The sequence below is a fragment of the Rana temporaria genome, chromosome 4 (assembly GCF_905171775.1).
Source record: "Rana temporaria chromosome 4, aRanTem1.1, whole genome shotgun sequence".
In the NCBI taxonomy this organism is placed as follows: Eukaryota; Metazoa; Chordata; class Amphibia; order Anura; family Ranidae; genus Rana; species Rana temporaria.
The window spans coordinates 450,574,675-450,598,927 of NC_053492.1; the positions used below are offsets into that span (position 1 = coordinate 450,574,675).

At 47.6% G+C, this 24,253-nt stretch overlaps 2 protein-coding genes across 2 annotated transcripts in view; one reads left to right on the forward strand and one right to left on the reverse strand.

Moving 5' to 3' along the window:
• RHOQ (ras homolog family member Q) overlaps positions 1-23,116 on the forward strand; it is a 71,115-nt gene extending 47,999 nt beyond the window's left edge. Inside the window, exons 3-5 of the mRNA XM_040351562.1 lie at positions 2,953-3,117; positions 6,185-6,280; positions 22,939-23,116. Of these exons, the coding sequence (XP_040207496.1) occupies positions 2,953-3,117; positions 6,185-6,280; positions 22,939-23,094 (417 nt within the window). The 3' untranslated portion in view covers positions 23,095-23,116. The remainder of the gene's footprint in view (positions 1-2,952; positions 3,118-6,184; positions 6,281-22,938) is intronic.
• Positions 23,117-23,162: 46 nt separating this feature from the next.
• The window catches only part of PIGF (phosphatidylinositol glycan anchor biosynthesis class F), a 29,357-nt gene continuing 28,266 nt past the window's right edge, over positions 23,163-24,253 (reverse strand). The window contains exon 6 of the mRNA XM_040351561.1: positions 23,163-23,489. Within this exon, the coding sequence (XP_040207495.1) occupies positions 23,376-23,489 (114 nt within the window). The 3' untranslated portion in view covers positions 23,163-23,375. The remainder of the gene's footprint in view (positions 23,490-24,253) is intronic.

Sequence of the window (24,253 nt, forward strand, 5' to 3'; positions counted from 1 at the left end):
ACAGGAGATTCTCTTCATGTAATCTGATGGCGCTCGTCCTGCCCCCTTCCTGTCCCCTCCAAGGCAGCGCCGATAAATACGGTATATATCTTTTGGGGGCCACAAACAATATATATATCCAAATCCCCAGGGAGGCCATATTAAATCAACAGGGGGGCCGCATTTGGCCCGCGGGCCGGACTTTGGACATGCCTGTCATAGGGGGTTTAGTCACGATATCCACTCACTGGCCACTTTATTAGGTACACCTGTTGAATTGATTGGTGACACAAATTGCTAATCAGCCAATCACATGGCAGCAGCTCAATGTATTTGGGCATCTAGACGTGGTGAACACGACTTGCTAAAGTTCTAACTGCGCATCAGAATGGGGAAGAAAGGGGATTTAAGTGACTTTGAACGTGGAATGGTTGTTGGTGTCGGACGGGCTGGTCTGAGCATTTAAAAAATTGCTGATCTGCTGGGATTTTCACACACAACCATCTCTCGGGTTTACAAAGAACGATCCAAAAAAAGAGAAATTATCCAGCGAGCGGCAGTTGTGTGGAGGAAAATGCCTTGTTGCTGTCTGCCGCTCCCTGGATATTTTCTCTTTTCCGGATCATTCTCTGTAAACCTGAGAGATGGTTGTGTGTGAAAATCCCAGCAGATCAGCAATTTTTTAAATGCTCAGATCAGCCCGTCCGGCACCAACAACAATTCCACGTTCAAAGTCACTTAAATCCACTTTCACTTTCTTTCGCACTCTGATGCTCAGTTTGAACTTCAGCAAGTCGTCTTCACCATGTCTAGATACCTAAATGCCACGTGATTGGCTGATTAGCAATGTGTGTTACCAAGCAATTGAACAGGTGTACCTAATAATGTGGCCAAGGAGTGTATGGGGTTAATTTACTAAAGGCAAACAGTCTGTGAACTCTGCAAAGTGCAGTTGCTCCAGTAAATGAAGTAAAGCGTCACTTTGCAAAGAATATCCAATCACATGCAAGGAAAATGATTTGGATGTTGAAGTCAGCAGAGCTTCTGCTCATTTACTGAGCTCTGGAGCAACTGAAGTGCGCAGTTTATTTACCGTTAGTAAATCAACCCCATTGTATCTATGGACTTCTGTGCAGGGAATGCGCTCCCAACACAGTGACCGAGCGGTGACGGATCCTGGTAATGTTTGGGAGCCGGTGTTCTAACAATATGGGTCCCCTATCCAGGGCTGATCCGCCCTATAGGCTCACTATGCAAGCCGCTTAGGGCCCCGCAAAGCTGCGGAGGGCCCCCCAAATTACTAGAGGCCCCGCCTGGTGAGAAGTCATTTTCGGCCCCTCACCCCGCTTCTCAACTCGCTGGCTGCATGGGAGAAGAGGTAAGAAGTCGGCATCCCCCGCTTCTCACTTTAATATAAGATGTCATTTCCGACAGCCGAACACCCTCTCCCCCCGCTTTTCAACTTTAATCTTTTATGTGACATGTCACTGTGGGTAGTGACCCCCCCCCCCCCCCCCCGCTTCTCAACTTTAATGTGACATATCATGATCGGCACTGCCCCTATCAGATAGTGCCCGGCCTGGACTGCGCATGCGCAATCGGAGATCACGGAAATCTCAGAGAATGAACATCTGTTCCATCAGCTGTAGTTGGAGCATGCGCAGTTAACACGCCGCTCGCTCTATCAGATGATGGACCCATCTCGATAGAACAGCGCTGGCCACGCTCAAATACAGCAAAGGGCGGATGGTTTTATCAAAGGGGCGGATATGATTATAAGAGGCCGCTCTCACTGAATAAGCATAATACACCTGCCCCTTAGAATAAAAATACTTGCTGTATTTTTTATTTATTTCTTTTTTTAATTTTTTTTTTAAAGTGTATTTTGTGCGTGTACTCGAGAGAGGAGCCGGACTGCAGGAGTTGGGAGTAGGCAGGCCTCCCCCAGAGGCAATCTGCCACCTTTCTCCATGCCCCGGGTGGCAATGGTGGGTGTGTGAGGGGTCCTCCCACACAGCCCGCCCTACCTGCTCCGCTTTGAAGCCCAACGGGGCAGAGGGACTCCCTATAAGGGAGTGAGAGGATTAGCCCGCTCAACCAGCCCCGTTAGTCCTTCGCCTCTCTTTTTAGAGACCGCGTGGTCAAAGTGCGTGCATGTTAACCCAATTTCGAGTGCGTGTAAGTGTGGTGGTTTTTGCGGGAGGGGGGTGGGCGTACTAAGCGCAAGCTTACCTCGCATAGCACACCCCCTGGGAGCCGGGCTGAGACCACCAAACTCAATTCACATGTAGCTGAGACCGGGATCCGAACCTCTAGCTGCAGAGGTGAATGGCTTGTCAGCGCAGTGCCAATCGCGTTGAGCCACCGCAGCTCCCCCCTTGCTGTATTTGAGCACGGCCAGCGCTGTTCTATCATGATGGGTCCCCCATCTGATAGAGCGCCTGGCGTGGACTGCGCATGCTCCAACTACAGCTGATGGAACAGATGTTTATTCTCTGAGATTTCCGTGATTTCTGATTGCGCATGCGCAGTCCAGGCTGGGCACTATCTGATAGGGGACCCATAATGATAGGACACCGGCAGGACGCTCTCCTGATCATGTGACCACTGTGGCAGCCAACTACAGAGGTCACGTGATGGGGCAGTATATCGTGTCTTCCTCTGGGGCATAAAGACCCAATTAAAGGGACACTGGGGCTGGACAGGATAGGGTTAATGGATGAATAACTGCAGTATTTTATTTTTTTTTCCTACCTGGAGTTCAGCTTTTACCACACAGTTCGGTAAGATTAGAATATTCGGGGGGCACTTGCTCGTGTGGTAGACAAATGTTCAAGGTGCTCCCTTTTGTTACTTGTGCCAAGCTGGACCTTTGGGTGATGGGCATAAAGAGCAATAAACTTCGAATGACGCCATCACAGTGATATGATCTCCATATTTCAGCTGACTATTAATCATGACTTCTTTTTCCAGGAAGATTACGATCGCTTGAGGCCGTTATCTTATCCCATGACAGACGTGTTCCTCATCTGCTTCTCCGTGGTGAATCCGGCCTCCTTCCAGAACGTGAAGGAAGAATGGGTTCCCGAGTTAAAGGAATACGCGCCAAACGTACCGTTCCTGCTAGTGGGAACTCAGGTAGAGTGTTAAAGGGGAACTCTGCTTCCGTCCAGAACTTTTCCTGTCCTTTGTAATGAGAGATTTTTAGCCATTTTGGAAGGTGGAAAGCTGGGAAAATGCAGATCAACTTATCTGCTTAAACTAAGACTCAGAGGCCCAGATTCTCAAAGGGCTTACACCGGCGCAACGCCATGTACGCCGTCGTAAGTCCTAATCTGGGCCGTTCTTAGAATCAGTTACACATAGATATCCATTAGATCCGACAGGCGTAAGGCTCTTACGCCGTCGGATCTTAAATGCTATTTTTTTTTTGTCCGCTAGGTGTCGCCTCCGTCGTTTTCCCCGTCGAGTATGCAAATTAGCTAGATACGCGAATTCCCGAACGTACGCGCGGCCGACGCAGTAAAGTTACGACGTTTACGTTAGGCTTTTCCCGGCGTAAAGTTGCCCCTGGGTATATGAGGGGCAACCAATGTCAAGTATGGCCGTCGTTCCCGCGTCGAAATGTATAAATTTACGTTGTTTGCGTAAGTTGTCTGTGAATGGGGCTGGACGCCATTTATGTTCACGTCAAAACCAATGCTTGCGACGTCATTTGGAGCAATGCACCCTGGGATATTTTACGGATGGCACATGCGCAGTACGTTCGGCGCGGGAACGCGCTTAATTTAAATGCTACACGCCCCCTACCCGCCTAATTTGAATTAGGCGGGCTTGCGCCGGGTGATTTACGCTACGCCGCCGCAACTTTACAGGCAAGTTCTTTGTGAATAAAGCACTTGCCTGAAAAATCTGCGGCGGCGTAACGTAAATGAGATACGTTACGCCCGCCCTAAGTTACGCCATTCTACGAGAATCTGCCCCAGAATATTTTATTGTCATACTAACCTTGCTTTAATATTATTGCCTGTCAGCAGGGGCCATGTTGTGTTTATTCCTTTCCCCACTATTGCAATGTTAGCGACGCATTAAAGCGGGGGTCACAAACTGGCTGCCCTCCAGCTGTTGCGAAACTACAAGTCCCATCATGCCTCAGCCTGTGGGAGTCATCCTTTTAACGGTCAGCCTTGCAATGCCTCATGGGACTTGTAGTTTCACAACAGCTGGAGGGCCACCAGTTTGAGACCCCAGCATTAAAGGTTAAAGAGGAACTGCAGTCTGCTCACATAATTTGTTATAACACCGTTGCCATTCTGAAGCTTCGCTCCAACCACTTTGCATATTATTTTCTATATAGACTTTGATTCTGTACTTGCCAAATATGCTGCAGAAATCTCCCTCCAATGAGTCTGGCTGCATCCATTTTAACTGTGGGCAGCTGAAGCTGCTGCCTGTTCACTTCCTGGATTTACACAGAGGCACACCTGCAGCTCTCATTGGCCCTCTTATGACCCCCCCCCCCCCCCCCTTTCTGGCAAACTCTCACGAGATAGAAAGCTGTGAATGATATAATAAGCATAGGGAAGGATAATAACCAGACGAGAAACAGGAAGTGGGCTGTATAAGGTATTAACTGGCAGAAAATAATGTTTTACTATCCAAAGTTAAAACAACAACAAGGGCAGAAGATTTACTAGATGGAAAGTTGAAAAAAATGACTGAAGACATACCTCCCAACTTTTTGAGATGGTAATGAGGGACACCTATCAGAAAAAGTATGCAGGCATAGGACACACCCCCTGTTATGCTCCCTTAAAGCTCAAGGCCTTTTACTGCCCAAAGCTCAAACACATATGAGTGTGTTTATGTGTGTGTGTATATATATATAATATTTATATGTGTGTATAGATATATATATATATATATAAGATAAATAGATGGATAGTGGGGCACTGGACGATGTCAGTAGGGCAGAGATTGCTGTCAGTAGTTTATCCCTATTAGTTTTTATTTTAGAGTTTTATTCTTTACAAATGATTTTTATATATTTTTTTATTTTTATTCACAATTTTTAGGAGCCCAATTGGGGGGGGGGGGGGTGAAATATCAGGGGTCTCACTTTTGAGACAGAGAGAGGGACTGGGGACAGAAATTCCTCAGTCCCTTTCGCAGCAGGGGGGAATCTGCCCAGCACAGGGTGATCTAGATTGTAAGCTCCAACGAACAGGGCCCTCTGACCCCTCCTGTATTGATTTGTATTGTGACTGTACTGTCTTCCCTGATGTAAAGCGCTGCGCAAACTGTTAGCGCTATATAAATCCTGTATACTAATAATAATTAGGGTGTGCCCATGCAAACCCTGTGCGCACACCTATGCATTGCATAGATATCGTGTACCATGAAAAAAATTGGAACTACCACCATTTTATTCTCCAGGGTCTCTGCTTTCAAAAAAGCAATGACATTTGAGGGTTTTAACTAATCTTTACGCCTTTAATTAATTTTTTAAATGGCTTGTGCAGTGAAAGAGTAAGGCCCCCTTCACATTGGACTGGGAGCCGCGGTGGCGGTATATCGCCACTAAAAATAGCAGCGCTATACCGCCGGGATTGCTGCGGGAATCGGCCGCTAGCTGCAGAGGCGCATTGCGGGCGGTATTGCCGCGGTTATCCATTGTTTTAAATGGGAAGGAGCGGTATACATACCGCTCCAAAGATGCTGCTGACAGGAGATTTTTTTCACATTGAGGTTGCTGGGCAGGAGTTTTTCAGGCGGGATAGCAGCGCTATTTTTATCGCTGTACCGCATGAAAAACTCCTCAGTGTGAAAGGGGTCTTAATTACAGGATCAGTCCAAAGCTTTGTCTTAATCAGCTCAGAATCTTCCAGTCCTTACAATAATAAAAAATGCCTATGTAACACAGCCCTGCTATAAACATGCAGTTTCAAAGTCTTGGGAGACGTTTTTCAGATGAAGTAAAGGTATGTGGGTCGGCTCATTTTATCTGACCGTGATGGAAAGCGTTCTGTGTTTTGGTTCTCATTAAATGTCTTATTATAAGTGATTCTCCAAAGAGGGCACGAGGGCATAGTCTGCCCCATCGGTCTGTGGTGCCGCTTCCTCATTCTTGCATTTGCTTTTTTCTTGTTCCCGATTATGAAAAAAAGAGACCAAAAAAAAAGAATTTCATTTGAATGCTTTGCAGATCGACCTCCGAGATGATCCCAAGACTCTAGCAAAACTGAATGATGTGAAGGAAAAACCCATTACCAGCGAGCAAGGGCATAAGTTGGCGAAAGAGGTAAAGAGACGGATTGTTTTTGATTGTTATGTCTCGGTGCCGTATGAGTGGAGTACTTTGAAGTCGCGGCTTCATTGTATATCAGATGTATTTGTTGTTTTGTACTAGACAGGTGAGGTTGGTTTATTAAAGTCAAAGTGGAGCTGTTGGCCATTGTGCATATCAGCCAATCAGAATGCTTGATTCAGGGGATGGATTTCTATCATTGGAAACTGTAGGCACACAACCTTTGGCACCTGAAATAGCACCCCATGAATTAACTTGCTACATACACTATATCACCAAAAGTATTGGGACACCTGCCTTTACACACAAACTTTAAAGTGGTTGTAAACCCTCATGGTACTACATTCTATGTATTAAGGTGAAAAACCTTCTGTAGTGCTCCAGCCCCCCCATTTTACTTACCTGAAGGCTGTCATCCTCCAGCCGGGAACGAGCATACCATCTCTAGCTGGTGTCTCGTGTCCTGATTGGATAGATTAAAGTGATACTAAGAGCCGGTTCACACAGGGGCAACCTGTCAGGCAACTCAGTCGCCTGACAAGTCGCAGTCCTCTCTATTCAATAGGAGCAACGCAAGTCGCTCCAACTTACAAAAAGGTTCCTGTACGACTTGGGGGGCAACTCGGGGCGACCTGCATTGACTTCAAAACAGAAGTCATTTTGCAAGTTGCCTCTCAAGTCGTCTTGAGATCGCCTTGCCGAGTCGCCCCCAAAGTCGTGCTGCCTGTGTGAACCGGCTCTTAACCACTTAAGCCCCGGACCTTTAGGCAGCTAAATGCCCAGGCCAGGTTTTGCGATTCAGCACTGCGTCGCTTTAACAGACAATTGTGCGGTCGTGCGACGTGGCTCCCAAACAAAATTGACGTCCTTTTTTTTCCCACAAATGAAGCTTTCTTTTGGTGGTATTTGATCACCTCTACGGTTTTTATTTTTTGCGCTATAAACAAAAATAGAGCGACAATTTTGAAAAAAATTCAATATTTTTTACTTTTTGCTATAATAAATATCCCCCAAAAACATATATAAAAAACATTTTTTCCTCAGTTTAGGCCGATACGTATTCTTCTACCTATTTTTGGTAAAAAAAACGCAATAAGCGTTTATCGACTGGTTTGCGCAAAATTTATAGCGTTTACAAAATAGGGGATAGTTTTATTGCATTTTTATTATTTTTTTACTACTAATGGCGGCGATCAGTGATTTTTTTCGTGACTGCGACATTATGGCGGACACTTTGGACAATTTTGACACATTTTTGGGACCATTGTCATTTTCACAGCAAAAAATGCATTTAAATTGCATTCTTTATTGTGAAAATGACAGTTGCCGTTTGGGAGTTAACCACAGGGGGCGCTGAAGGAGTTATGTTTCACCTAGTGTGTGTTTACAACTGTAGGGGGGTGTGGCTGTAGGTCTGACGTCATCGATCGAGTCTCCCTATAAAAGGGATGACACGATCGATGCAGCCGCCACAGTGAAGCACGGGGAAGCCGTGTTTACATACGGCTCTCCCCGTTCTTTAGCTCCGGGGAGCGATCGCGAGGGGGCGGCTAGAAACGAATAGCCGCGCCCTCATCCTGGATTGCTCCCCGACCACCGCATGTACCAGGGGGGGGGTCCCGATCGGACCCCCGACCCGCGGAAAGGCAGGGACGTACATGTACGCCCATCTGCCTGTACGTGCCATTCTGTGGACGTACATATACATGCGGCGGTCGTTAAGCGGTTAAGGTGCCCCCGTTTTTTATTTATTTTTTCCTAAAAAACAAACATATCATACTTACCGCCACTGTGCAGTTCATTGTGCACAGAGTGGCGCCGATCCTCCTCTTCTGGGGTCATTAGATAACCCCCTCTGGGAAGCTCTCTCCTGAGGGGGTTACCTTGCGGGCGCGCTCCTGACTCATACAAAGACGCAGAGTGTATGACTCGGCCCCGCCCCGGCATCATTCGATTTGATTGACACCAGCGGGAACCAACTGGCTGCGCTATCAATCTATCCAATGAAGAGCCGAGAAGCCATGGGAAAAGGGACGTGGGATCGCACCCACGGAAGTTCGGGGCTTAGGTGAGTAAACTGGGGGCTCGGGGGCAGACACTGCAAGGTGCTTTTTCACCTTAATGCATAGGATGCATTAAGGTGAAAAAACACAAAGGTTTACAACCCCTTTAATAGCAGCACAAGCCATTGGCCCCTGCTGCTGTCAATCAAATCCAATGACACGGCACTGGGGGCAGGGCCAAGTCCTGCATTCTGTGTGAATGGACACAGATGCAGGACTTGGGAGCGCGCACGCACGGGTATCCACCTTAGGAGAGCCTTCTCCAACGTGGACACTCAAGGCGGGGAGGAGCCCAGAAGAGTAGGATTGGGGCCACTCTGTGCAAAAAGAATTGCACAGTGGAGGTAAGTATGACCTGATCCCAAACTCGCTCATTCATGTATTTATGGACCTTGCTTTGTGTACTGGTGTGCAGTCATGTTGGAACAGGAAGGGGCCGCCCCCAAACTGTTCCAACTGAAATTGTTCAAAATGTCTTGGTATGCCGACGCCATAAAGCGGTAGTTCCCCCTCCAAAATTGTTTTACCCTTAGTCTGATGCTCATTTTGTCTCTGGGAATCGGCTAGTTGTTTTAAAATCGACACAGTACTTACCGTTGTAGAGAGCGATCTTCTCCGCCGCTTCCGGGTTTGGTCTCCGGGGATGGGCATTCCTTCTTGATTGACAGTCTTCCGACAGGCTTCCGACGGTCGCATCCATCGCGTCACGATTTTCCGAAAGAAGCCGAACGTCGGTGCGCAGGCACCATATAGAGCCGCGCCGATGTTCGGCTTCTTTCGGCTACTCGTGACGCGATGGATGCGACCGTCGGAAGCCTGTCAATCAAGAAGGAACGCCCACTCCCGAAGACCCATACCCGGAAGCAGCGGAGAAGATCGCTCTCTACAACGGTAAGTACAGCGTCGATTTTAAAACAACTAGCCGATTCCCCTAGACAAAATGAGCATCAGACTAAGGGTAAAAGATTTTTGGAGGGGGAACTACCGCTTTAAGACCCCTTTCACACTGACGAGCTTTGCAGGCGCTATAATGCTAAAAAATAGCACCTGCAAAGCGCCCTGAAAGAGCCGCTGCTGTCTCTCCAATGTAAAAAACCCCGGGGGCTTTCACACTGGAGCGGTGCGCTAGCAGGACGGTAAAAAAAAAGTCCTGCTAGCAGCATCTTTGGAGCGGTGTGTATCCCTTCACTGGAACTTAAGGGGCCAAGCCCGACCCCTGACAAACATCCCCACACCATAATCCCCCCTCCACCAAATGATTTGGACCACAAAGCAAGGTGCATAAAGACATGGATGAGCAAGTTTAAGACGGAGGAACTTGACCGGCCTGCATAGAGTCCTGTCCTCAACCCAATAGAATTAGAGCGGAGACTGCGAGCCAGGCCTTCTCACCCAACATCAGTGCCTGACCTCACAAATGCTCTTCTGGAAGAATGGTCAAACATTCCCATAGACACACTCCTAAACCTTGTGGACAGCCTTCCCAGAAGAGTTGAAGCTCTTATAGCTGCAAAGGGCGGGTCAACTTCATGTTGAACCCTTTGGACTAGGACTGGGATGCCATTAAAGTCCATGTGTGCGTAAAGGCAGGTGTCCAGGCCCGGACTGGCCATAGGGCATACCGGGCATATGCCCGGTGTGCCGCGGCGGCCCGCGGGCCGGTACTTGCCCGCGAATGGCCCTTGGCGGCCCGCGTGCCGATCGCGGCCCGCGACCGGCCCTCGGCGGCCCACGAACGGCCCTCGGCGGCCCACATGTCACTTCTACCCAGAGGTGTACCAAGGCCCTTGGGGCGGACTGGGCTGGGTTGCAAGAATGCATTTGCCCCCTGGGCTGCTCTAATGTCCTGCAAAAAGGCCACTGAGCTGGCCGAGTGCGCCACCTGCCACAAGTTGTGGATTGTCCACTGGCCACGTCACCTGCCATGTCACCTGGCCACGTCACCTGCCACAAGTTGTGGATTGTCCACTTGCCATGTCACCTGGCCACGTCACCTGGCCACATCACCTGCCACAAGTTGTGGATTGTCCACTGGCCACGTCACCTGCCACGTCAACTGGCCACGTCACCTGCCACAAGTTGTGGATTGTCCACTTGCCACGTCACCTGACCACGACACCTGCCACAAGTTGTGGATTGTCCACTTGCCATGTCACCTGCCACAAGTGGATTATGCACTTGCCAAATCACCTGGCCACGTCACCTGCCACAAGTTGTGGATTGTCCACTGGCCACGTCACCTGCCACGTCAACTGGCCACGTCAATTGCCACAAGTTGTGGATTGTCCACTGGCCACGTGACCTGGCCACGTGACCTGCCACATCACCTGGCCACGTCACCTACCACAAGTTGTGGATTTTCCACTTGCCACGTCACCTGCTTCAAGTTGTGTATTGTCCACTTGCCATGTCATCTGCCATGTCACCTGGCCACGCCACCTGCCACAAGTTGTGGGTTGTCCACTTGCCATGTCACCTGGCCACGTCACCTGGCCACATCACCTGCCACGTCACCTGGCCACGTCACCTGCCACAAGTTGTGGAATGTCCATTCGATTTGATTGACACCAGCGGGAACCAACTGGCTGCGCTATCAATCTATCCAATGAAGAGCCGAGAAGCCATGGGAAAAGGGACGTGGGATCGCACCCACGGAAGTTCGGGGCTTAGGTGAGTAAACTGGGGGCTCGGGGGCAGACACTGCAAGGTGCTTTTTCACCTTAATGCATAGGATGCATTAAGGTGAAAAAACACAAAGGTTTACAACCCCTTTAATAGCAGCACAAGCCATTGGCCCCTGCTGCTGTCAATCAAATCCAATGACACGGCACTGGGGGCAGGGCCAAGTCCTGCATTCTGTGTGAATGGACACAGATGCAGGACTTGGGAGCGCGCACGCACGGGTATCCTGCTTCAAGTTGTGTATTGTCCACTTGCCATGTCATCTGCCATGTCACCTGGCCACGCCACCTGCCACAAGTTGTGGGTTGTCCACTTGCCATGTCACCTGGCCACGTCACCTGGCCACATCACCTGCCACGTCACCTGGCCACGTCACCTGCCACAAGTTGTGGAATGTCCATTGGCCACGTCACCTGCCACGTCAACTGGCCACGTCACCTGCCACAAGTTGTGGATTGTACACTTGCCACGTCACCTGCCTCAAGTTGTGTATTGTCCACTTGCCACGTCATCTGCCATGTCACCTGGCCACGCCACCTGCCACAAGTTGTGGATTGTCCACTGGCCACGTCACCTGGCCACGTCACCTGCCACAAGTTGTGGATTGTCCACTTGCCATGTCACCTGGCCACGTCACCTGCCACGTCACCTGGCCACGTCACCTGCCACATCACCTGGCCACGTCACCTGCCACAAGTTGTGGAATGTCCACTGGCCACGTCAACTGGCCACGTCACCTGCCACAAGTTGTGGATTGTCCACTTGCCACGTCACCTGCCTCAAGTTGTGTATTGTCCACTTGCCACGTCATCTGCCATGTCACCTGGCCACGCCACCTGCCACAAGTTGTGGATTGTCCACTGGCCACGTCACCTGGCCACGTCACCTGCCACAAGTTGTGGATTGTCCACTTGCCATGTCACCTGGCCACGTCACCTGCCACATTACCTGGCCATGTCACCTGCCACAAGTTGTGGAATGTCCACTGGCCACGTCACCTGCCACGTCAACTGGCCACGTCACCTGCCACAAGTTGTGGATTGTCCACTTGCCACGTCACCTGCCTCAAGTTGTGGATTGTCCACTTGCCACGTCATCTGCCACGTCAACTGACCATGTCACCTGCCACAAGTTGTGGATTGTCCACTTGCCACGTCACCTGACCACGACACCTGCCACAAGTTGTGGATTGTCCACTTGTCACGTCACCTGCCACAAGTGGATTATCCACTTGCCAAATCACCTGGCCACGTCACCTGCCACAAGTTGTGGATTGTCCACTTGCCATGTCACCTGGCCACGTCACCTGCCACGTCACCTGGCCACGTCACCTGCCACATCACCTGGCCACGTCACCTGCCACAAGTTGTGGAATGTCCACTGGCCACGTCACCTGCCACGTCAACTGGCCACGTCACCTGCCACAAGTTGTGGATTGTCCACTTGCCACGTCACCTGCCTCAAGTTGTGTATTGTCCACTTGCCATGTCACCTGGCCACGTCACCTGCCACATTACCTGGCCATGTCACCTGCCACAAGTTGTGGAATGTCCACTGGCCACGTCACCTGCCACGTCAACTGGCCACGTCACCTGCCACAAGTTGTGGATTGTCCACTTGCCACGTCACCTGCCTCAAGTTGTGGATTGTCCACTTGCCACATCATCTGCCACGTCAACTGACCATGTCACATGCCACAAGTGGATTATCCACTTGCCAAATCACCTGGCCACATCACCTGCCACAAGTTGTGGATTGTCCACTTGTCACGTCACCTGCCACAAGTGGATTATCCACTTGCCAAATCACCTGGCCACGTCACCTGCCACAAGTTGTGGATTGTCCACTGGCCACGTCCCCCTCTCTGCATATTAAGTGTTATATTACAGCAGCCTGTGACAGTTTCTTGCCCTCCTAGATGTTATGATGTGGGTTCACACTGGCAAGCTGCAGTTTAGCTGCAGTGCTGGTGTTCTGGCATGTTACCCCCCAGTCCCATAGACTTCTATTAGGTTGTACATTTTTGCTGCATGTCCTGAAAGTGCACAAAAAGTCCTGCATGCCGCATCTGTGGTGCAATTCCAAAAAATGCAGCAAAAACGCACAATTTCTAATTAGAAGTCTGAGGGACTGGGGCTATGGGAAACCGCCACAGTGGCGGCCTGTCCATTAAGGGCACACGGGCACTTCCCCCTCCATTATGCCACCCCCATATGTAAAATGGATAGATTCATGGCTGCATTTGATGGGGCACAGTGGCTGCATTTGATGGGACAAAGTGGCTGCATTTGATGGGACAAAGTGGCTGCATTTGATGGGGCACAGTGGCTGCATTTGATGGGACAAAGTGGCTACATTTGATGGGACAAAGTGGCTGCATTTGATGGGGCACAGTGGCTGCATTTGATGGGGCACAGTGGCTGCATTTGATGGGGCACAGTGGCTGCATTTGATGGGACAAAATGGCTGCATTTGATGGGCACAGTGGCTGCATTTAATGGGGCACAGTGGCTGCATATAATGGGGCACAGTGGCTGCATTTGATGGGGCACAGTGGCTGCATTTGATGGGGCACAGTGGCTGAATTTGATGGGGCACAGTGGCTGCATTTGATGGGGCACAGTGGCTGTATTTGATGTTTTTGTTCAGTTTGATTGCTTCCCCCCAAAAAAATGTTGAGCACCAGTGTAAGCCAAAAGGCTTGCACTCACAGATACTCCACTGAAATGTTATCAATTCTCATGTCACTTTTCAGAGGCATTTGACAGACAGTAAGGAGGTGATGCCTAATTTCCTCCCTGCCTGTTTTAACCTCAGCCAGTCCCTCCAGATATTTCACTTTGTACTCCACCTTATTTTCATTACTCTTTATAGGTATTAGATGTTCTCTCACCTTATTCTTTGCACATCTAATACATAATGAGAGTTCTGGAAATAAGGTCGAGTTCAAAGTGAATTTCTAAACCTAAGTTGAGAACCCCTTTCAGAAGATTTGAGGATATTATTAAACCCAGACTGGTGGACTTAGGCCATCATAAATAGATTGAAATTCTGCCAGTTCAACAGAAATTTCAATCTATCAATGTGCAGACTGGTTATACAGACTCCGATCTATCAACTGACTTCAGTACAACAATGGGAAATGTCCAACGATTTCTCTCTGTTCCAGCAATGTGGAGTGATTTCTCTCTCTGTGCCACAAATGTGGAGCAGTCTCTCTCTCTCTCTGTGCGGGCATTCCATCATTAACCCCCGCCGTGTGCCCCCCCCCCCCCCCCCCGGGCTGCTCAGTCTAAAATGCCCGGGCCTATTTTTTGTCCCAGTCCGGGCCTGCAGGTGTCCCAATACTTTTGGCAATATAGTGTATCAAGTTTCAGTTTTAAAGATGTGTTACGGCCATCTGTCTTTTCTGCCTCTGCAAAAAGCTTATTGTGACCCCAAAGGTCGTCTGGTAACTCGAGGGATTCTGTGTGCTCAGGATGACACAAGTCATTGCAGACGGCTCCAGGAATCTGATTGGTTGTTCTAGTCGAGAGAGCGCTCCGCTATTGTCCAAGTGTTCATAATCCAGCCTGCAGATGTTTTGTACATCTTGTTACCTTCTGTCCTGTGTAATTGTATTCTATGTAGACTAGAACCTCAAACAATCCGTACAGCAGGGATGAGATCCAAAGCTTGCAATTTTCTTTTTCTTGCCTACTGAACAGGAAGATAAATTGTGCAAAGTGGTCCCATTTCAAGGACAATGTATGTTCTCGTCTTCTTTTTCTGGGCAATTTAACTTCACTGTTCGAAAATATAGTTATCGTCTCTGAACTTCTGTCTGTGACGGGGGCCGTGCCTTCAAGTCTACTGAGCAGAAATGAGACGTTTTTATAATTTTGCTTTTTTTTTCCTATAAAGAGAGCCTTGGCTGTTTTATTCTTCATTAGCAATACCAAATCTTTTGTAAACCTGTCATGAGACAAATATGGGGCTGTCATTGCTGACCTCCTTCTGAACATGTTAGTCACACGAACCGTCTGACCTCTGTGCTCTTCAGTGAGCCCAAAACAGGTACGCACCCACGGAGTGTAATCAGAATCCCTTATCTGCCTACTTTTACAGTGTATTTACAATCAATATAGGGCTAGATTCATAGAGAGTTACGCCGGCGTATCAGTAGATACGCCGTCGTAAATTTAAGTGTATTCTGGAAACCAGATACGCTTAAATTAGGCTAAGATCCGAGCGGCGTAAGTCTCTTACGCCGTCGTATCTTAGATGCATATTTACGCTGGCCGCTAGGTGGCGATTCCGTTGGATACGCCGATTCAGAAACGTACGTGCGCCCGGCGGAATTTTTTACGTCGTTTGCGTAAGGCTTTTTCCGGCGTAACGTTGCTCCTGCTATATGAGGAGCAACCAATGTTAAGTATGGACCAGCGTCGAATTTTGCGTCGTTTGCGTAAGTCGTTCGCAAATAGGGCTTTGCGTAAATTACGTCGAAAGCATTGACTATTTGCGACGTGATTAGGAGCATGCGCACTGGGATACGTTCACGGACAGCGCATGCGCTGTTCGTGAGAAACGTCATTTACGTGGGGTAAAACACGCCCACCTCTTGACAATTTGAATTCAGCGCGCTTACGCCGGCAGATTTACACTACGCCGCCGCAACTTACGGAGCAAGTGCTTTGTGAATACTGCACTTGCCTCTCTAAATTGCTGCGGCGTAGCATAAATAACATACGCTACGCCCGCACAAACTTACGTCCCCCTACCTGAATCTAGCCCATAATCTACAAATCTTTTTCTCTGTCGCATTATTTTTTTTTGAAGAAGACCTTTAATAAAACAGGTCGAAACGCGTAGGGCTATCATGTGAAACTCTACACAAGCTTAATGGTTTTATACAACTTGAGTTCATGTGTACTTTTCCCATTGTTGATGAGTTATGTCTTTTATGTCAAGGCCAGAACTTCTTTTTACGACTCCTATGTATTTGGACAAAAACTTTTTTGATACCATCCATGACACTAATAAATATACATTTTTATGAAAATTAAAGTGGATGTAAACCACTCTCATCCTATCTAAACTACTGTCATAGTGCTGATCTATAAGGATATAGATGCCTCCTGCATGTATCCTTACCTGTCACATGTCTCCCCTCTGTCTGTTATAAGAACTGAAAAACTGCAGATTCTGTGGGTGGGTCTGTTGTCTGGAGTTCAGTGGGTGGAGTCATGATGTCAGTAGACTCTCCGCCCTCCTCTACACTCCCCTTGTCAACATGCGTTTTTTCCTGTGTATTCCTTACACTAAAGTCTGCTATGATCACTAACATCTAGTCAAAATCCAGAAAAGTAACCACATGACTTCAGAAAAGGAGTGGGGGTGGGAATTAAAAAATAATGCCTGTCTCCAGGCTAGTGCATGAGATGTAAATAACCTGTCACTCACAGCAAGGGGGCGGAACGGACTGAGGTTTTTCTCTGTAAGTCCGTTTTATTTCACTGAACAATAAATAAGGATTGCTCAGAGCTGGATTAACTCTGTGTGGCAAGACTGGGCACAGATGATAGGAAATCTTATACTGTACATTGTGACATCAGAAAAATAAATAAAAAAATCGGGTTTACATCCACTTTAACTGTTAATGCTGCTTAAAAAAAAAAAAAACCTTGAGGGATCTTCCATTCAACTTGCCTACTTTTTTTTCCAGGTCACTGAATAGAAGTAAAAGAGGGTCACCATGACTGCCAGGCAGTTAGCATTTTTAACTAGTTCAGCTCTTTGGACGTACATAGTACGTCCCAAAGAGAGAGAACTGTTAATGACAAGCTGATGGCTGCAGCAGCCATTAGCTTGAGATCCATTTGTTCAGCTGGCCATGGGGCTAGAAAGTGATGTTGCGGTTCCCTAGCCATGTGACTGATGAAGGGGTCCTGCGAGGCTTGCGAAACGTTTCAGCTAAAATGACGTATTAGCTGAAAATTAAGAAGAAAGCACTCATATGGCCACATCCGTATGAAAATTTGTATGGAATAAAAAAAGAAAGGGCAAGAGTAGCCCAAGGTCGGACTTTTAGGGCAAAAAATGAGCAGTGAAGAGTATACAAACTTATTAGAATAATATTTCTTAGATATGGTACAAAAACATGAAGAGTTAAAAAAAGCACATATATAAAATACATGTTGTCAAGTGAGCCCCTGTGAGTCAACGCGTTTCACCATTAGGCTTCGTCAGGACACATTCAGGGATCATTGGAGAGGAAAACAGGTCTGTCTACAATAAAACATATATATATATATATATATATATATATATATATATATATATATATATATATATATATATATATATATAAGAAATAGTGATATAATGACATACATCTTAAAAATAGACCATCATCATTTCTAGGCAACATATAAGGCAGAACGGTTTTCCTCTCCAACGATCCCTGAATGTGTCCTGGTGAAGTCTAATGGCGAAACGCGTTGACGCACAGGGGCTCCCTTCACATCATGTATTTTATATACCGTATTTATTGGGGTATAGCGTGCTCCCGCGTATAGCACGCACCCCTAAAGTTGAGCAGAAATTTCTGTGGAAAAAAGGATTTTGTACTGACAGTTTTGGTGTCTTGCGCGGCGTCCATCGGCGGCCTCGTCGGGTCCGGCGTCCGTCTGCGGCTTCGGGTGTCCTCTTCGTCGGGTCCAGCGTCCTTCAGCGGCGTCATCCTCGCTAGTTTCCCGCGCCAAGTTTGAATACTGCGCCGGCATATACCGAGCGCAGTACACTCAGGCAGGCTCGGCTACTGTCGCGCTCACGTCCTGTACATCCAGGACATGAGCGCGGAAGGAGCCGAGACTGCCCGACTATACACGAGTGTACTGCGCTCGGTATATGTCGGCGCAGTATTCAAACTAGGCGCGGGAAAGCGGGTATCGGCGTATATCGCGCACCCACGATTTTGCCCTGATTTTCAGGGCAAAAAAGTGTGCGGTATACGCCGATAAATACGGTATGTGCTTTTTTAACTCTTTTCATGTTTTTGTACCATGTACTGTATGTAATAAATATTATTCTAGTAAGTTTGTATACTCTTCACTGCTCGTTTTTTGCCCTAAAAGTCCGACCTTGGGCTACTCTTACCCTTTCTTTTTTATTCCATACAGATGTATTAGCTGAATAAAGCATTGGGCCTGTTCTGGAGATCCTTTGGTGTGCTGGTGACATCCTCTCACTCTAGAGTAAGAAAAGGGGTACAAACACCTGTCAGGTTTTTCTTGCTGTGTCCCCTGCTCGTGGTTTTCAGGACAAAAAGTAAATGGGAAAATCAAAACTTTTATAGTTGTCACTAGAACAGGAGGCGAGGGGAATGTTCCAGTGTGGACAACTGTTCTGATAACAACAACTTTGGCCTGGACACTAAGTGAGATCTCCCCAACGGGGCACAGCCAAAAAAAGAAACCCGACTGGGATTTTAATTTCTCTCTTTTCAAAAACGAACATTTTGGCTATAGAACGTGCAAATGTAAGTGCCATAGTTTGATGAACAAGCCCAGTTGCTAATAAAGATTACATTTTATATAGTACAGCTACAGGGCTTGTGGACCATTTGGTATCAAATATGGCCTGATATTAAGGGGGCAAAAGGGTTAAAGTTCAGTAAAAAAAAAAAAAAAAGCACTGGAGATGGTTGCTGTTCATCTGGACTAGGTCTCGAGTTACCTAATGACATACCAAAAATAGGCAGATGAGGGCACCACCATCTGAGTGTAGACTATTTTTTATAACCAGTATTAAAGCGGTTCTCCACCCTAAAGTGGAGTCCCGCTGATCGGAACCCTCCCCCCCTCCGGTGTCACATTTGACACCTTTCAGGGGGGAGGGGGGTGCAGATACCTGTCTAAAGACAGGTATTTGCACCCACTTCCGGCCACACGATACGGGCAAAAGACGGGCATTCCGTCACATCCCGTCTTTCGCCCGTTGTGTGCTGGGAACACTCGGCTCCCAGGACACAGCGTGTGAGCCAATCGGCGGGCGCAGCGCGACTCGCGCATGCGCCGTAGGGAACCGGGCAGTGAAGCCGCAGCGCTTCACTTCCTGGTTCCCTCAGCGTGGATGGCGGGGGGAGCAGCAGAGTGACGAGCGATCGCTCGTGCTCTGCTGCGATCGGCGCTGGACTCCAGGACAGGTAAGTGTCCTAATATTAAAAGTCAGCAGCTGCAGTATTTGTAGCTGCTGGCTTTTAATATTTTGTTCCCGTGGCACATCCGCTTTAAGGGCAATAATGCACCCACAGCATATTGTAAATCCAAGATGGAACCATCTATGGTTTAGGAAGGTCAGCATATTGTAAATCTAAGATGGAACCATCTATGGTTTAGGAAGGTCAGCATATTGTAAATCCAAGATGGAACCATCTATGGTGCAGCTCTAGTCAGGTCGGCAGAAACGCTTGTAAATGCAGAGCTGCTCCTCTGGACCAGGTCTTGAGTTAACTAATGACTTACCAATAATAAGCAGAAGAGGGCACCACCTTCTGAGTGGCAACGGTTTATAAACCTTGTATTAAAGATAAAAATGCACTCACTGCATAATTAGGAAGGTCAGCGTATTGTAAATCCAAGATGGAAACCATATATGGAGCAGCCGTAGTCGGCAGGTAAATGCAGAGCTGCTCCTCTGGAATTATCTAATGACATACAAAAAATAGGCAGATGAGCGTAGACTATTATAACCAGTATTAAAGGCAGTAATGCACTCACTGCATAATTAGGAAGGTCAGCATATTGTAAATCCAAGATGGAACCATCTACGGTGCAGCTGTAGGCAGCAGAGGTCTGCAGGAAGGAGGCTGGTAAATGCAGAGCTGCTCCTCTAGACCAGGTCTCGAGTTACTGTTACTTAATGACATACCAATAATGAGCAGGATCGGGCACGACCACCTGAGTGTAGACTATTTAAAAAAAAATTGTTAAAAGCAAAAATGCACTCACTGCATAATTAGGAAGGTCAGCGTATCGTAAATCCAAGATGGAACCATCTATGGCGCAGCTCTAGTCAGCAGGAAGGTGGCTGGTAAATGCAGAGCTGTGCAGGGAAGCTTCTGGTGTCAGGGAGGATAGATAGCTGTCAAGCCCCCCAAATGCAGAGTTAACCCCCTATGGGCTGAGTGATGTCACTTCTGGACTCAAATCCAACATGTTTTTAAATTAAAATCGCAGTTCTTTATCAAGGATGCATCTGAGGGCAGCTTGACATTGATCCTTCCGACTAGAGCTGCTCCATAGATGGTTCCATCTTGTATTTACGATATGCTGACTTTCCTAATAATGTAGTGAATGCATTTTGCTTTTAATATTAGGAAGGTCAGCATATCGTAAATACAAGATGGAACCATCTATGGAGCAGCTCTAATCAGAAGGATCAATATCAAGCTGGAACCCAAGTGCCCTCAGATGCATCCTTGACAAAACTGTGATTTTTAATTTGAAACATGTTGGATTTGAGTCCAGAAGTGACATCACTCAGCCCATAGGGGGCTTGACAGCTATCTATCCTCCCTGACACCAGAAGCTTCCCTGCACAGCTCTGCATTTCCCGGCCACCCTCCTGCTGACTAGAGCTGCTTCATATAGATGGTTCCATCTTGGATTTACGATCCGCTCACCTTCCTAATAATGCAGTTTGCTTTTAATACTGATTTTATAAATAGTCTGCATTCAGATGGTGGCGCTCTCGTCTGCTTATTATTATTTATTTGATCACCCCTTCAAGTGGTAGCAGACACCTATTTTTTTTTTTTTAACCTACAGGTAAGCTTACCTGTAGGTAAAATGAATATCTCCTAAACGTGCATCGTTTAGGACAGTGGTCTCCAAACTGCGGCCCCGGGGCTGCATGTGGCCCTTTGCTTGCCTTATTCAGGCCCTTGGGACTTTCACTGATATGAGACACTATTCCTCTCACTGGCAACGATGGGGCACTATTCTTCATGGTGACACCAATGATGGGGCACTATTCCTCCTCTGACACCAATGATGGGGCACTAATCTTCCTGCGGAAACCAATGATGGGGCACTATTACTCCCATTCACTCCAAGGTCTGGCCCTCCTAAAATCTGAAGGACAGTAAACTAACTAGGGTTGTTCCGATACCGATACTAGTATTTGCCCGAGTACTTGTACTCGGGCAAATGCTCCCGATGCTTCACCCGATACTTGTACTGTTAGCGGTGATCAGTGCATGGGGAAGTTACAAGCACCGATTACTGCTGTATAGATTTAAAAGTAATTTCTCTGCTTCTCTCTCTCTCTCCCAACCCCCCTAGCCCCCCCCCGGCTCTCATGTGCTTTAAAATCGGCGGTGATCGGTGCTTGCAACTCCCCCACACACGATCCCCGCTGACTGTCCCGTGTCCTCCTCCAGCCCGCTCCGTTTTGCTGCAGTCTCCCTCCGTGTCCCCCCCGTGTTTCTCTCTCCCTCCGTGTCCCCCCCACGTTTCTCTCTCCCTCCGTGTCCCCCCCGTGTTTCTCTCTCCCTCCGTGTCCCCCCCCATGTTTCTCTCTCCCTCCGTGTATCCCCCGTGTTTCTCTCTCCCTCCGTGTCCCCCCCCCACGTTTCTCTCTCCCTCCGTGTCCCCCCCCGTGTTTCTCTCTCCCTCCGTGTATCCCCCGTGTTTCTCTCTCCCTCCGTGCCCCCCCCCCCCGCGTTTCTCTCTCCCTCCGTGTCCCCCCCACGTTTCTCTCTCCCTCCGTGTATCCCTCCATGTCCCCCCCGTGTTTCTCTCTCCCTCCGTGTCCCCCCCGCGTTTCTGTCCCCCCCGTGTTTCTCTCTCCCTCCGTGTTTCTCTCTCCCTCCGTGTATCCCTCCGTGTCCCCCCCCCTTTCTCTCTCCCTCCGTGTATCCCTCTGTGTCCCCCCCCCCCCCGTGTTTCTCTCTCCCTCCGTGCTCCTCCTCCACCCCCTGGAACTGTCAGGATGGAGAGCGGGGTAGGAGCCGGTAAATCTGGCTCCTTACTGCTCCGAATGGACAGAGTCAGTGATCACTGACCCTGTCTATTTACATAACTGAAACATTGTAAACTATGATTACAATGTTTCAGTTTATGAATGAAGAGAAGCGGCTGTCTTTACTCCATTCATTTTCAGCGTAGCTGAGGCTGCTGAGAAAGGGACTAGGGAACATGTGTCCCTAGTCCCTTTCTCTGTCTCAAAGAGGAGATGTCAGAGGTATGTTAAGACCCCTGATATCTCACCAAAGCCCCCCAACAGGGCTGAATAAATAAATAATAATAAAAAAAAAAGAATTAAAAAAATGATTGTAGAAAATAATAAAAAAATAAAAGAAAAAAAAACACACTGACACGGTCCAACCCCCCCCCCCCCCCCTTAAAAAAAAAAGAAAACATTATAAAAAAAATAAAGAAATTGTAAAAAATGTAAAACAAGTTGTTAAAGATAAAAAAAAAAAACTATTGACACATGTGCCGCTGTCACATGAGATTAAAAAAAAAAGTATCGGTATTCGGCATCGGCGGGTACTTGAAAATAAGTATCGGTACTTGTACTCGGTCTTAAAAAAGTGGTATCGGGACAACCCTAAAACTAACCCCTTGTTTAGAAAGTTTGGAGACCCCTGGTTTAGGAGATATTCCAGTGGGCAATAGCTGGCAACGTCACCAGAGCATGCGCTCTGAAGCAACAGCATACCTGTGCCATGGCTCCCGCATGCATGCACAGGAGTGACGTAATCGCGGCTGCAGCCCGCGAACCCAGAAGGAAGCCTCTGCAGCGGTTACAATGCACCGCTGGAGCGCTTAGTTTCAAGGTAAGTCTTTTTAAGTTTACTACTGCTTTAAATAAATTTGGAAACTTTAGAGTCTAAGCACCTATTTCTCCCATTGACAGATCGGGGCGTGCTGCTACGTCGAGTGTTCGGCTCTGACACAGAAAGGGTTGAAGGCCGTCTTTGATGAATCCATTATCGCTATTCTTACTCCAAAGAAAAACCCCATGAAGAAGAGACTGGGCTCGAGGTGTATAAACTGCTGTCTGATCACGTGAGGCAAGGACGTGCCTCGTGCAACGCCCACACACGGTACGAGTCCAACGCACACAACGCTTGTAACCGCCGCTGCACAAAAAATATTTTATTGACCTGCTTTTGCAAACATAACGTTTGACGGCAACATGACGAGGACATGATTGTTCAGCGATGTTCTGAAAGATGCCATTTCTCAGGGTAATATTTCTACAGAGGTTACAAGTGTCTCTTATGGGGACAGAACTTGATAAGGTGGCCTGAGTTTCATTGCACAGAAGCTCTCATCATCCGCCCGTCCCTGCTATCTTCGTTTGTACGTCAGTTGTTTCCGGTTCCAGTAAATCCAGAAGGGTGCCAAGAGGAGGCTGATAACGTAACCAAAGCTGGCACCCAGAGAGCAAGAGATGGGCCACACCTAAAGGAAGACACACAGAACAAGTATGGTCACCAATTAGCACAATGGTAGGCAGGTCATACAGATGTAATGATTGTATCTACAGGATAGCTCTGTATCATTGGGCCTGTGTTTGTTTCTTTTTTTATATCTTGCCACAGATATAAAAAGATTTAAGTTATTATTGTGAACATGGAAAAATGCTTAAAGTACTAAACAAATAGGTTTATTTTTTTTCCCTGTTTAATGCACTTAACTGCCTCCTGCATTATGTTTATACAGCAAGAGTGTTCATTAAAATATACAAGGCTTTATATAAAAAAAATAATGTCATTCACATTAAAAAATGTCAGACTTTTATCACTTTGATCTGGGGGGGGGGGGGGGTAAATGTTTTATTTCCCATAGATAAAGAACTTCATGGCAAGTTACCTGATAAGGGAGGTTATTTACGAAAGGCAAATCCACTTTGCACTACAAGTGCACTTGGAAGTGCAGTCGCTGTAAATCTGAGGGGAAGCTCTGCTGATTTGATCATCCAATCATGTGTGCAAGCTAAAATGCTGTTTTTTTATTTTCCTTGCATGTCCCCCTCGGATCTACAGTGACTGCACTTTCAGTGCAATTTTACTTGTAGTGCAAAAAGTGGATTTGCCTTTCGTAAATAACCCCCATGGAGTCCTAGGGAGATGGTACCATTAGTTCCCAGGTGCTGATTAATGAAAATCTGCAGCACCACAATATGTTATTTTGTTAGTTAAAAAATTAGGGCCAGATTCATGTAG